This window comes from Rhinolophus sinicus, linkage group LG18, assembly GCF_036562045.2.
Source record: "Rhinolophus sinicus isolate RSC01 linkage group LG18, ASM3656204v1, whole genome shotgun sequence".
NCBI classification, from domain to species: Eukaryota; Metazoa; Chordata; class Mammalia; order Chiroptera; family Rhinolophidae; genus Rhinolophus; species Rhinolophus sinicus.
The window spans coordinates 14,219,541-14,232,954 of NC_133767.1; the positions used below are offsets into that span (position 1 = coordinate 14,219,541).

Below are 13,414 nucleotides of genomic sequence, written 5' to 3' on the forward strand. Positions count from 1 at the left end.
TCCCGCATGGGATGGTGGGCTGCAACTAAGATTGAAAACGGCAACAGGACTTGGAGCTGAGCTCCGCCCTCCACAACTAGATTGAAGGACAATGACTTGGAGCTGATGGGCCCTGGAGAAACACACTGTTCCCCAACATTCCCCAATAAACAAAACAAAACAAAAACATTTAAGTCATTGAATTCCTCTGGATTCCAATTCTCTTCATTTGTTTGATGGACACGGTGAGGAAGGGACCTGGTTTCCTGCCCGCACCGCACCCCTGCCCAGCTCCTGGCTCAGCCCTGGTGTTCCAGGCTCCAGGCTCCAGGCCCAAGGGTGTGGGTTAAACCTGGGCTGCTCTTTCCTTAGTCACCGGAGTGACTACCTCAGAGCACGTCCTCAGAGCACGACTTTCTCTGGCATCCTCGCTTTCTGATCACATCTTGACTTTTGTTGCTTGCTTGACTATAAATAAGGCAGAGCTGCCCTTAGAATTGGCATAAAAAAAAAAAAAGCAGAGAAAATGAGAAAGGCATCTAAGAGGAAGCAGTTACCTGAAAAGAGTCTGAACCATCTCTGAGATGGGGCAATTGATCAGCCGGGGCCTGGAGGAATGCAGTCCCCCAGACGTTTTGAAATACTTCCCAGTTTGTGATTAAACATTTCACCCTTTAATTATGTGTTGCCGTAATTGAGGACACCGTAAGCTGAGGACTGTTTTGTTCACCTCGGTATTTCCCATAACTGGAACAGCTATGGGCACTAAATGTGCTCAAAAAACACTTATAGAACGAAGGAATGAACGAACAACGAATGAACGAAGGAGTGAGTCTGGAATCCTTCTTCCCACACTCTGCGCTCCCTCACTCCCTGCAGCTCGCCCAGACAGCCCACAGGGAACTCCAGGGACAACGCTGGTGGGGTGCGGAAGAGGGACAAGGTGGCAGGGGGCGGGAGAGGGCGGGCCAGCACCTGGGTGGCAGGTCCGAATTGAGGGTGAGCACTTCTCGCTGGAGAAGAGGGGACCTTCGCCCCGCGCATCCTGCCCTGCCGACCCCACGCTGCTGCTGCTGTTGCTGCTGCTGGCCGCTAGAGGGCCGCCTGCGCTGACGAGGAACACCCGCCAAGGTCTAGGCCAGAGGGCGGGGGGGCTGCCGGCTCCCCTACCTCCTGCGGCATACCACAGCACACCCTATCCACATGTGCACCCTCTGTGCAGGCAGGGAAACCCAGGCAGGCCTCTGCCTGCTATCCAGAGCCCCCATCCCCGGCCTGGCGGGATCGCCGAACCTTGTCTAGGGCTTCACCCCCACCCTGACCCCGTGGCCTGAGAGGGGTGGGGCCGCCCCAGACCGGACTCCGGCTCTGACGTCATCCCCGTGGCCCAAATAACCTCCTCCCGGAGCTGCTTCCGCCGCTGCAGCCGCAAGTCCAGGAGCCCGGCCCGCCACGCCCAGGGCAGGGACGCCCGGACGGTCGTCCGGACCTTCCCAGAACCAGCTTCCGCCCCGCCCGCCCCGGCCCGCAGGTTCCAGGAAGCCCCTTCCCCCAACCCGCCCCCGGCCCCAGGAGGAGGGTGCAGCCCTGAGGATGGGCGTTGGGGCCACCCTGGGGCGGTTATTTGGACAGCACCTTTTGGTGGGGACTCCTGGGACCCAGTTTCCTGGGGTGAGGGCCCGTGAGAGACACTGGGGACCGCCCCTCAACACGTTCTGATTACTTCTCCAGCTCTTCTTTGTTCCATGAGCACCACTGACCTGTACTTTTCCCAGCACCGCCGCCCCTCCGCTTTCCCTCACCCTCCCCCCCCATTCGTGTAAGCCACAACCAGGACTCTGGCTCTGATGCCTGGTGATAGGTGCTCAATAAATATGAATGAATGAAACAGGGATGGTCTGACTGGTGGACTGCAGTCAGCTTACATAAAGCTTGTGGCCAGTTGGGAGGTGTCTGTGGTCAGTTCATGGTTGTAGGCAGAACCCCAGGTCACAGGCGTGCTAATGGGACAGGTGCACCCTGGCCCCAAGACCCTACGGTGCATTAGGGTGAGGGGTCTGGCCCCTTGGGGTTCAGGGCCAGGTCATGGAGGAGTTGGGGTTCTGAGGTGCCTCCTTCCTGCCAACAGGAGCTGGGCGGGCTGGGCTGACAGGTTGGGCAGCATAGCCAAGCAGACACTCACCTTCAGCATAAAACCCCATTTCATGGAGGCCAGCACCTCACTCTAGTGATCCAGGAGCTCCTGCCACCACTCTTCCCGGCCCAGTGTCCCAACCAGGTGTGAGACTATGAGGCGGCTGCCGGCCATGACCCTGCTTCTACTGCTGCTGCGGTTTGGTGAGTCCTGAATGTTGCAGGAAGTTGGTCCTTCCCTCCCAGAGGGGCCCCCTCTGTCCTGCCTGGAGCTCTAGCAAGCCCCAATTTCCTGGCCAGGCCTGGGGCTGCGGCATAGGCTTCCCCTCCCCACCCCAGTGGGGGGGCCTCCAGAAGGTCCAGATATCCCACTTGGGGAAGGTAGGATGCGGTGTGGGCACAGGCCAGAGAGGACCTCAGGCAGCGATCTGGGCAGGGGCTTTGCTCTTCTCCCTCTACTTTGCCTGGAAGCTTATGGGCCAAGCTCTGGACCTCTGCTTCTTCTCACCTGGCCTCTCCCTATCCGCTAGAAGAAGACACAGGCTGTACATACGCAGAACCTGAACTCAGGGGCTGCTGGGTTCCAGATCCCTGGAGTACCGTCAGCTGGGCTCCCGGAGGGGTGGCCAAGTTGCTGCCTGAGCCTGGGTGCCCCAGGAGGCTGGCGGGAACTCAGTAGGGTGCAAGGAGGGGAGTGGGGGCCAGGGGTGGAGGCTTCTGCTGCCACTAGAGAGAGAGTGTATGGGGAGGAACAGGCCCTGCACCCCTGTCCCGTCTTCCAATCTTGGGTCAGCGTCAGCAGGTACCAGCAAGGAGCCCCACCTGCCCTGCCGCTCCTGGCAGGGCGGGCTGCTCTCTACCAGGGAAACCTTCCTGCATTCCTGGGCCAGCCTGGCCAGCCCGGCCACCACCTCACTTCCCTGTCCTCAGATTACCTCCCAGGGCCAAGCCAAGTCACCCCAGGCTGCAACTTGGCTGTGGCTCCAGGCTTCCTCCCAGGGGTTGGAGGGCACCAAAGTGGAACTTCTGTGGGGTACCACGAAGGGCCAGCCTCCCTGGGTTCCCCTCCTGACCTCCTGGCACGAGGATAACAATGTCCTTTGAGGGCCAGGGGTTATAACACCAGGATCGCTCCATGAGTTTAAATAATCAAGGTCATTGCCAAAGTAGAAACAGCTGCCTGCATTTGACTCACAAACAGCTGTGACCAGAGGTCTGACTACTTCAATGCCATCCTCACCCCACCTCTAGCTCTTCCTCCTGGAGGCTTAGGCTTCTCCAATTCCCACCAGCTGAGCCCCTTCCTCTCCCACCCCCCCACCCCCCACCAGCTACAGGAGCATAGGCCCTGGGCCCAAATGAGGGGCCTTATCCCTTGCCTGGCTCACCCAGCCCCTGACAGGATGCCCAGAAGCTCCTTGAAGGCAGAGCCCAGGTCTCCACAGCCGCTGTCCTTCTGCCCTCTACATTCCCTGGGCTCAGGCCTCTGCATGTGGGCTCTGCCTTCAAGGAGCTTCTGAGCCCATAGGTGAGATGAGCCATTTTACTTCCAGGGTGATCAAGGTGGGCAGAGCTCTGTGAGGCATGGAGGGAAAACCAAGAGCTCAGGAGAGGGAGCCAGCTTCTCAAATGGACAGTGCAAGCAAGGAGGGCTGCCTAGAGGAGCCAACATTTCAGTTAGGCCTTGATCTGGATTATGGCCTGAAGATTTGGACCTATAGAGATGGGGAGGAACGGGCCGCCAGAAGAGGGGTGTTGTGAGCAAACCCTCAGAGGCCAGAGGTGAGGAAAGCTGGGGTGAAGAAGCCTGCAAAGCCTCAAGGGGGGCCTGGCGGACCACAATTGATCCTGGGAGTGTGGACCATGGATCGATCTGCGTGTATGGGAAGGGGGCTGACTGTGGGAAGCACCAGGACAAGGCTCTAGAAAATTCCCCCAAGGAGGGAACAAGCCTGTAAGTACGTTAGTGCTGGCGAGTACAGATGGGTAAACCAGAGCATGGAGCCAAGGGCAGGGGTCGGGTGCTATCAATCTAAATTGTACTCAGATGAAGGGGCTGGAGGGACAGCCCTCTCAGGGGACATTTGCATTTCAAAGGGCAGCTTGTAAACACAAATCCATGAGCAGAATGTCCAGGACAGACTTCCTATTCCCGTCACTGGCCTGGGCTGACCCCACCCTTGCCCCCACACTTCTGCTTAACACCCCTACTTTGAAGCGTGGCCATCCTGCTTGTGCCTCCTCAGCCCCCCAGTGTTCATTTCCTCCTCTTGCCACGTCCACAGCTCCTGTCGCTCACTGCTTTCCTGCACCCTCTCGGACTGAGAGTCCGGTTGGAAGAATGGGGATCCTGTAAAAACCTCCAGGGTCCTTGGGCACCCCATGAAGGTGCTTGCCCCTCCCCCAGGGCCCCTCACTGCCTTGGGACCTGGTTACCTCTTCTGGTCAGAGTGAAGACAGGTTTAGAAGCAGCTGTCCCACTCTCTGGGCCCCCAAAAGGGGTTGGGGCATAGGTGAAATGCTGAGGGCTAAGGTCCATAACCCCCTACCCTAGCTCTGATCAGATCTGCCCATAACGAACCAGATATGCTGGGTGGGGGCACCTCTTACTGGAGGAGCAGGTATTTCCAGAGTGTTGCTGGCACTGGACTGGGGACTGTTGCCCTGGTTGGGGTCTCAAGGGGTCTCAAGCCAGGGGTGGGCGTTCCTGTCAAGGCCTCTTAGCAGGTCCTATGCCTGTGTACAGAGATGGGAGGGGGGCAATGGATCCCGGAGAGATGGGATCTCAGAACGCCCTATTCCCATCCCTCTGCCTGGCTCCTCAACTCCCCACCCCAAGGCACCATAACCCAGCAGGGGGTCATGAGCTCCAACTGCAGAGCATGCTGGAATGCCTGAAAGGGTGCAGCTCTTGGGAATCGGGAATCTTGGGAAGACCGACCCATGATGACCACTGGCTGGCTTCTCTCTATTCCCCCCGAGACGAGAGAGACCTGTGGGGCTGGGCTGTAGCCTCAGGATTGAGGATAGATTGGAGACGTGCTCCTCCGAACAGACTGTGTGAGAAGCCCCAGACCTCTAAAATGCAGAGGCAGCACCGGGGCTTCTGCCTTTATCCCAGGTCCAGGCTGTCTGGTGGGGGAAATGCAGACCCCGCAGTACCAGGGCTGAAGTCTGGATTAGCCAAGGATCGATATGGAGAGTAGAGGAAGAGACCGCTGCGGGGATGAGAGGAACCATCCAGCCCCACGCAGGAGAGTCAAGTCATGACAGGGTTCCATTCACTGGCACCTCTTGATTGGCTCCCTGTATGGGAAGGAGTCTGTCCGCCCTTGCAGATAAGCTCTGGCCCATAGGCGTGGGCCTGTAGACCTTGAAGGGAAAGGCTGTGGGGAAACTGAAGGCCCCGTGGCCTCTCCTGCTGGGTCCCTCTGTGGACTGTCCTGAGATCCTCGCGGGGCTGGGTACGGAGTAGAGGAGGGCCCCACGTTGGGTGGTGGGGAGGGGAGCAGCAGACCCTGGCTTTGGCAAAGTTAACTGATCACCCCATCTTTGCTTCCTTCCAGGGACTCAGGGAGCCAAGGCATCGAGTGGTAAGCAACAAAGCCCTTGGGTGGGGGGATGGGAATGGGTTTGTCTGAGAGCTGCAGGACTGGCCAGAGGTTCTCACACACACCGGAAAGGAGACCCAGAATCAATGGGTGGGGCGTGGGGAATCTCAAAGGAAAAGTTGCCGAACTGGAGCCCAGGCACGAGGAAGGTCTGATACAGGGTGCAGACAGGACAAGAGGACCATTGAGGCATGAAGCACAGAGATGGGGGCAAGAAAAAGTGACAGGAAAGAAGCTAAGGATAAAATCTGAAGATCATTCTGCTGTAATAATAACAGACTCCCTTGGGGTAACCTATCCGGTGTGGGGCCCTCCCAACACCCACTGTCCTTCCGGGAGCCCGTTTGTCAGGTCCTGGGATAAGACCTTTATATGTGTGATCTCAGCCCTCCCCCTGTCACCATTTCACAGGTGAAGGGCGTGAGGCCCATGGGGGCAGAGGGTCTTTCCCACAACTGGAAAGGATCTGCCTGTGTCAGAAGCTGACAGGATGCCCAGGTCTCTGACCTCCCCAAACAGGTCAGGGGAAGGGGGAGCCCAGAATTGAGCAGAAAGTGGAAGCTGGAATGTGGGGTTGGGGTAGGGGATCAACAGATGGAACTCACCCCCAGTGAGCGCTGCCCTGACTGTGTTCCCTAGTCTGCGGGCACCCACGGATGCTGAACCGGATGGTGGGCGGGAAGGACGCCTTGGAGGGTGAGTGGCCGTGGCAGGTCAGCATCCAGCGAAACGGAAGCCACTTCTGCGGGGGCAGCCTCATCACCGAGCGGTGGGTCCTCACCGCGGCACACTGCTTCTCCAAGTGAGTCAGCCAAATCCCTACGGTCTCCCTCACCACTGAGCGCCCACTTCTGCTCTGCCTCCCTCCCCACCAGGGGCGCAGCGGACAGAGTCCAGCGCCTGCTGGGCTGCAGTACCGCGGACAGCGCTCAATCTGACCGCCTCCCCCCTAAGAAGCCTTTCTAACACTGACCCGCCTTCCTGGCCAGAGCGCCCTTTAGGTCCAACCCTCAGGGCTCACTTCCAGCGGCAATCGCTGCTTCCCAGCCCTTGCTCCTCGAAACAGGGCAGGGAGATGCACTGCTGGTCTCACCAGGGAGACACCAGCCCAGGCCTGGGGCCCTGTCCCTGCAAATGGTGACAGGCTCCTCCTGCACCTCAAATCCAGGACACTCCCTTTTCCAGCTAGGACTCTGGTTACAGACGAGCCCCTCATCAAAGGGGGTAGCATCCCTGCTACCACACTGGGAGCCACCTGGTCCCTGACCTTTGGGGTTTCCCACGCTCTTGCCTCTCACCACAGCTCTGCCATTCCTTTAAAACCTCACATCTTAAATTTAGCAATGCAGGCTCAGAGGGAGTAGTTCGCTTACCCAAGGCTCATGGGCATGGCTGTGCCAACCCCAAGTTGGCTGGCCCCCAGCTGCACTCCTGTGGGCGGTCATCTCCCACAGCAAGCCTTTCAGGTAGGGACTGTTACTGTCCTCATTTCACAGCCGAGGAAACTAAGTTACCGAGAACTCGATACGTGACTTGCCTAAGGTCACCCAGCTGGCCAGAGGTGGAGCTGGGAATTCAAGTCAGAAATTGAAGCTGCTTTACCTTACGCACCCTTAACTACCCGCACCCTATGTGTGTCCCCCTGAAGATTAAGTTTTTTGAAGGTACTGTGCAGAAAGGCGTCAGGCACTGGACCTGGAGGCCAGGAGGGAGGTATCTGGCAGCAGAGGAAAGACACGACCTTCTCCCTCAGTCCTTCCCACCTCCACCTGCCCTCCAGCAGTGCCCCCTTTGAAGCCCCGGAATGGCTGTCTCACACCAGCTCTCTGCTTTTTCCCACCAGCGCTTCTGAAAAATCCCTGTACCGGGTCCTGCTGGGAGCACGGCAGCTGGTGAAGCCGGGGCCACATGCCACATACGCCCGGGTGAAGCGGGTAGAGAGCAACCCCCTGTATGAGGGCATGGCCTCCAGCGCCGATGTGGCCCTGGTGGAACTGGAGGCACCCGTGACCTTCACCAATTATATCCTCCCCGTGTGCGTGCCTGACCCCTCGGTTATTTTTGAGACGGGCATGGAATGCTGGGTCACCGGCTGGGGCAGCCCCAGTGAGCAAGGTAATGGGGCAGGGTGAGGAGAGAATGGGGGAAATGCCTAGAGAAGGTCCCAGGAAGTTTGGGGCCACTCTGAACCAACAATCTTTTTGTTGGCATTGGCACACATGAGCTCTACTCAAATGGGCGGAGTGGGTGTGGGACAGAGCTGTGGTTCTCGAGAACCCAGGGCCACGGTGTCCTTGGTAAGACTGTCCGCTGAGCTGCCGGCTGTCTTGCCCCTCCCTAGAGCGCCTGCCCAACCCTCGAATCCTGCAGAAACTCGCCGTGCCCATCATTGACACGCACAAGTGCAACGTACTCTATAGCAAAGATGCTGAGTCCGGCTTCCAGCTGAAAACCATCAAGGAAGACATGCTGTGTGCTGGCTTCGCTGAGGGCAAAAAGGACGCCTGCAAGGTAGGAGCTGGGATGGGCTGCCCAGGAGGCTGACTGAGCCCTGTCCCCTAGCCCCAGGTCAAGGTGGGTGCCAGCCCCAGGTGAATGAGGCCCCAGCAGGAGGGCCCACAGAGCTGTGCATTCAGTCAGCTGGGAAAAGCAGACTCCTGGACCCCGCCCAGGGGAGTCCATCGGTAGGTCTGTAGTAAGGGCCAGGAAAACACAATTTCAACACACCCCTCCGAGCAGGTGGTCTGGGGATGATAAAGAAATGGGCGCTCCAAGACAGAAAAGGAAGGACCAGCCAGTGGTGTGAGAGGAGCTGGGCAGGGCCATTTGTAGGGCAGGGAGCTGAGAGGGACAAAGGAAGACAGATGTGTATGTCCACCTGTGTGCCTGCTGGCTCCTGGGCCCCTGTGCGCTCTGACAGTGCCTCTGCTTCCTCTGCAGGGAGACTCGGGGGGCCCTCTGGTGTGCCTCAAAGGCCAGTCGTGGCTGCAGGCTGGGGTCATCAGCTGGGGTGAGGGCTGCGCCCGCCGGAACCGCCCAGGCGTCTACATCCGGGTCACCTCCCACTATAACTGGATCCATCGGATCATTCCAGAACTGCAGTTCCAGCACACTAGGTCGGATGGCCAGAAGCGGGGCCCCCGGGTTCAGCAGCCCCTTGATCGGAACTTTGCACCCTGCCTGGCAGCCCACACCGTCCTCCTGGGCCTCGTGGCCCTGCTCACCTGCTTCTGAGTCCCAGGGCCCACATGTACATTTGTAAATAGCTGATTCTCCCTTCTCTCAAATGCCCAGTTACTTTTATTTATGTTCCCCTCCAATAAAAACCCAATCTCAGTGGGTTTTGTGGACCCTTGGGGGAAGGAGGGCAGTGATGAGGCACCGGATGGGGGGAGGTGCTGAGGAGCTGTGAGTTGGGGGCGCTGGTGGGGGCACGTGGAGGGGTGGAGCATGTGGAAGGGAGGCTCCCAGTGGGAAGGGAGCTGCAGCAGCCACACTACAGGCTGGATATCCCTGGAGTCCAGGGCCTCTGCGTCCTGTGACACCGTCCCAGGTCCCCTCACAGGCGAGCAGCTCCCCTGCTCATTGTCCTTGCCAATGCGGCCCTCACCCTAAGTACCGCCAAGGGGAGCAGTGACAGAAACAACAGCGGCCTGGCAGAGGGTCCTGGAGGAGGGGTTTGTGAGGCATGGGGAGATCACTGCCCCCTCAGCCTGTTTCTCTCCTGTACCAGGGACGGCGCTCCCACCTGCTTTTCATGGTACGTAATGTGCCAGAGGATATAGCAGGGAGAGGCAGATATGGATACCTCCCTGGGCTCATGTGCACACCCCCCTCAAAACTGCCTGGGCACAGCTCCACTGGGGCCCGGCAGACCCAACGCCCCAGGAGGCTCGACATCCCCAAAGCTCAGGATGAAGGGACCATCGTGGCCTCCTCGAGTCCCCCACTCCTGGGCAGTCAGAGCTACGACAGGTGTCACACAGAGGAGGCAAGGCCCCAGCCACTTGGGGCCATGGAGGCCGAGGCTCTGGCACCTCCCTGTGCTGGGACCCCTTCCTTCCTATTTCCAGTGTTCAGAGTTCAGGCCAGACTTGGTGTCTATAATGGTTTGTGCAAAGCCCCTCCCCTCAAATTCAGAAAGGAGCCAGAATCCTGCATGCCTGTCATCAGCCACCCCACACAATCTCCCTAGACCCAGCCCTCCTTCCCCGTGTGCCATATTCTGGCCTGTCACTACCAGGAATCCAGCAGAAACAGGTGTCTGGAGTTCAAGCCCCAGTGTGCTCCGGCCCTGTGGTGATGGCACAGACGCCCATGGGGCAACCTCAGGTTCGCAGGGTGGCCCGGGCGTGTCCACAGCAGGCCGCTTCTGCAGCCAGATGGTCAGCTCCCCACCCCATGGGGGCTGATTCTCAAAAGGTACCTGGGCTTACCTGCCACGCTCAGCAACTGGGAACTGGACGAGACTCCTAGGACAGGGATATGTCTACTGCTTCCTTGCACACACACACGTACACACTCCCTAGCATAGCACACAGGCACATTCGTGCAAACGCGTGTGCACATCCATGCACATATTCACTAGTACATAATACATGCCCACCCATCCTGACTTACATACCGGTGCACACGGAAACACGCATGCGTGCACGAGCACAGGCACAGTTTGCCCGCCCAGTGCCGGGAAGATAGACGGCCTGGATATTTATGGAATAAATCAATAAGCACTTAGCCAGCACCAGCTGTGGACGGGCCCTAGGGACAAATACTGAATTCCCTGCTGTGCTCCACTTTGCCCAGTGCATCCCGGACTCCAGGCAGGGAGGACCAGGAGGCATAGCGACTGGCATTGGCTCACCCCATTTCCCTGCTGGCTGCTCTGTGGCCCTCTGGCGACTGAGCTGTCTGCTGCATTCCTTCTCTAGACCAGAGATGGGCTCCACGTCTGTCAGGGGACAGCAAATACACCGAGGCCCAGGCAGAGGGGTGGGATGTGGCACCAGGATGGGGGTGTCCTGAAGGCAGCCCCAGGGACAAGTTCTGGGTCATCCTGGCCAGGAGCAGGGGCTGGCCTGGGTCCCGCAGCCTTGGAGAGGCCTAGACAAACCCTCCACTCTGCTCGAGGGCTATAAAAAGACTCAGGCCCCGTGGTGGTGGTGGTGGTGGTGGTGGTGGTGGTGGTGGTGGTTGGAGATTAGGTGGTCACTGGAGGAAGGCCCCTCTGCAGCCTCTGTGGGGAGACCACAGTGAAGCCGGACTGCGTGGACACGGGCAAGGACCAGGCTCCTCTTGGAGGACTTGCCCACCCATCTCTGCCTCCTTCTGCCTGCTGTCCCAGCTTTCTGGGTGCTCTGGGATCCCCCAGTATACCCTGATCCTCCTGCTACAGGGTAGGGGTCTGGTCAGGTCCCAAGGGGCTAACAAGGAGGAGGGGCAGATGCCAGGGCAGCCTGGACCCCCGTGATGCCCCAGCCAGATGGGCTGGGAGGGGGAGTCTGGGGTCCTCACACAGCCACTGAGCTGCTACAAACTGCCCATCCAAGGCGGTGGCCAGCGCGATGAGGGCACAGTTCCCCCACTCCTGGGCTGCCCCAACACTGTCCCTGCCAAGACCCAGCGTAGATGCTCAACCAGATGGCCGTGGAGAGGAAGGGCATGCGGAGAGGAAGGGCAAACACTCTTGCAGAAACCGGGAGATTGAAAAGGAAAGGTTTATGTCATGCCATTCACAGTTCATGGCGAGCTTAGTGTTGTGAGAGGAGGTTAAGGAGACACATGCCCCCAGCTGTCAGGGGTCCCCTCTCCCACAAAACTTTCCACACTGCCGCCAAGCAGCACCTCAGAGCCAGGCCAGGTGGGTAGGCAGTGGCACCAGGGCCCCGCCAGCTGCAGGAAGAACACTTCGGAGAACCAGAGACTGCCCCGAAGCGGGGCAGAGGGCAGTGGGCCCAGCCCTGGGCAGGAGCCCAAGATTAAGGCCCACCTCGCAGCAACCACAGCAGCCTACAGGTGAAGCAACAGGAGGGGCCAGACAGCTCCTCTGGGGCCCACAACCGAGCCCAGAAATGCACACATGTGCACACACACTACAAATTTCCCCCCACCTGTAAGCATAATGATTAGCCCATGGGAGCTGCAGGAAGAAACACTGCTGGGCCAGGACCCCAGACCGCTTCTGGCCTCAAGGACCAGAGGTCAGCCATGGCTCTGATGTCACAGGGCAGGCTCTGTGCCCTGAGCCGAGATCCAGGCCCAATGCCCCCATCCAGATCTCAAGTGCTTGGACGGCAGGGAGGAGGGAAAGGCAAAGAGGGGGTGCAAATCAAAGCTCCCAAACCAGAGACCCTCCTTCCTGACCTGGGGGTCGTACATGTGTCCAGATCTGTGGTGCGTCTCAGGGATGCCTGGTTCACTCCAGAAGTGCGGGAGTGGCACTGCTTCTGCTGAAGGATGCCGACCCCACCGGCTGCGAGACACCTGGGTCTGTCCCACAGGCCTGAGCACACAGACTCTGTAGGACGGGCACACAGCTGCACTGCAGGCTCAGTCCTTTATTGCCTCAGTTGGGCTCAGTGACCAGTGGGCAGTGGGGTAGCAATCAGCCACTGCCACCAGCGCTGGGGAGGACAGAAGATGCCAGAAGTGCCTGTTGGGTGGACACTAGTAAATGCAGGGGAGAGAAGGGACAAGATGAGGGGACGAGGAGCGGTGCCTGCTCTTGAGCGGGGCCCTGGATGCTGCAGGCACGGGCTCTGCAGGAGGCCCAGCAGCTGGGGGCCCAAGCAGGGAGCCTGCACATGCCGAGTCCCCCACTCCCTCTCCTGCCCTGCCTACTGGCTTCCTGAAGCTACAGGGCTGGTGGCCCTGAGAACAGTTCCTTGCCCCGCCCCACACAACCCACAGTGGGCAGGCTATACCTGCAGCACAAGGTCAAGGGTTAGTGCTCTCTCCTCAGCCTCAGGACCCAGATTAGACAGGAGTCTCCTTTCCAGTCCTTTGCTTGGACAGGAAACAAGCTCAGGGCTTCCATGGGGACACCCGAGATGCTCTGGGCCTCTCCCGAGTACCCACCTGGCAGAGAGAACTGGAGGCATATCCAGGTTCACTCTTGGCATCAGGAAGCTGGGAGATGCCAAGTGGAGTCTGTTTGGAAAGCAAACTCCTCAGAGCAGAACTTGGAGTCCTTCCCCATGTACCCTGGGCTGTACCCCAAGCGCCCAAGAGCCCAGCCCCCAAGCAGGCAGTTCCCGCCCCTAGCCTGGCAGGCGGGGCCCCTGGCCAGGCTGGCCACACACCTGGAAACAAGACAGACACTCCAACAAGGCCGGGAGTTTGGAAAGCCGGAGATTCCAACATGTGAGGTCAAGGCCATCCCAGCCAGCCTCAGGGAGCCAGAGCTCTCCAGGGGACATGGGAACAGCAATTTCCCTGGAGCGTCAAGGGCATCCCAGGAACTTTCCCAGGAAAAGCCAGAGCAGCTGCAGGGGTGGGTGGGAGTGGGGGGATTTGGATAAATGTGAAGCTGATCCTTTTGGCCAGAGTCAGAGACAAGACAGGTGGACATGCTTAATTTGATGGGTGTAAGTACTTTGCAACAAAGTCACTCAAAGGCGATCTTATTCCGGAGATGGGGGCATGATGCAAGATGTAGTTGAGGCACCAGGGCTGGCATGGCCAAGCTGAGAGAT

The 13,414-nt window shown here is 59.0% G+C and overlaps 1 protein-coding gene across 3 annotated transcripts; it reads left to right on the forward strand.

Moving 5' to 3' along the window:
* The first annotated feature begins 1,131 nt into the window (after positions 1–1,131).
* LOC109439415 (serine protease 27) lies at positions 1,132–9,045 on the forward strand. Of its 3 annotated transcripts, none has more exons than XM_074322854.1 (8): positions 1,132–1,510; positions 2,108–2,316; positions 5,679–5,705; positions 6,135–6,221; positions 6,363–6,525; positions 7,567–7,838; positions 8,065–8,234; positions 8,664–9,045. In XM_074322854.1, exons 2-8 carry the CDS (start codon positions 2,268–2,270, stop codon positions 8,955–8,957), a joined length of 1,062 nt encoding a protein of 353 aa, XP_074178955.1. In that variant the 5' UTR covers positions 1,132–1,510; positions 2,108–2,267; the 3' UTR covers positions 8,958–9,045. The 3 variants fall into 3 exon arrangements, with proteins under 3 accessions (XP_074178955.1, XP_074178957.1, XP_074178956.1); XM_074322856.1 differs by having other exon boundaries at positions 1,134–1,510; positions 6,135–6,242; XM_074322855.1 differs by lacking the exon at positions 6,135–6,221 and having other exon boundaries at positions 1,134–1,510.
* Positions 9,046–13,414: the final 4,369 nt, after the last annotated feature.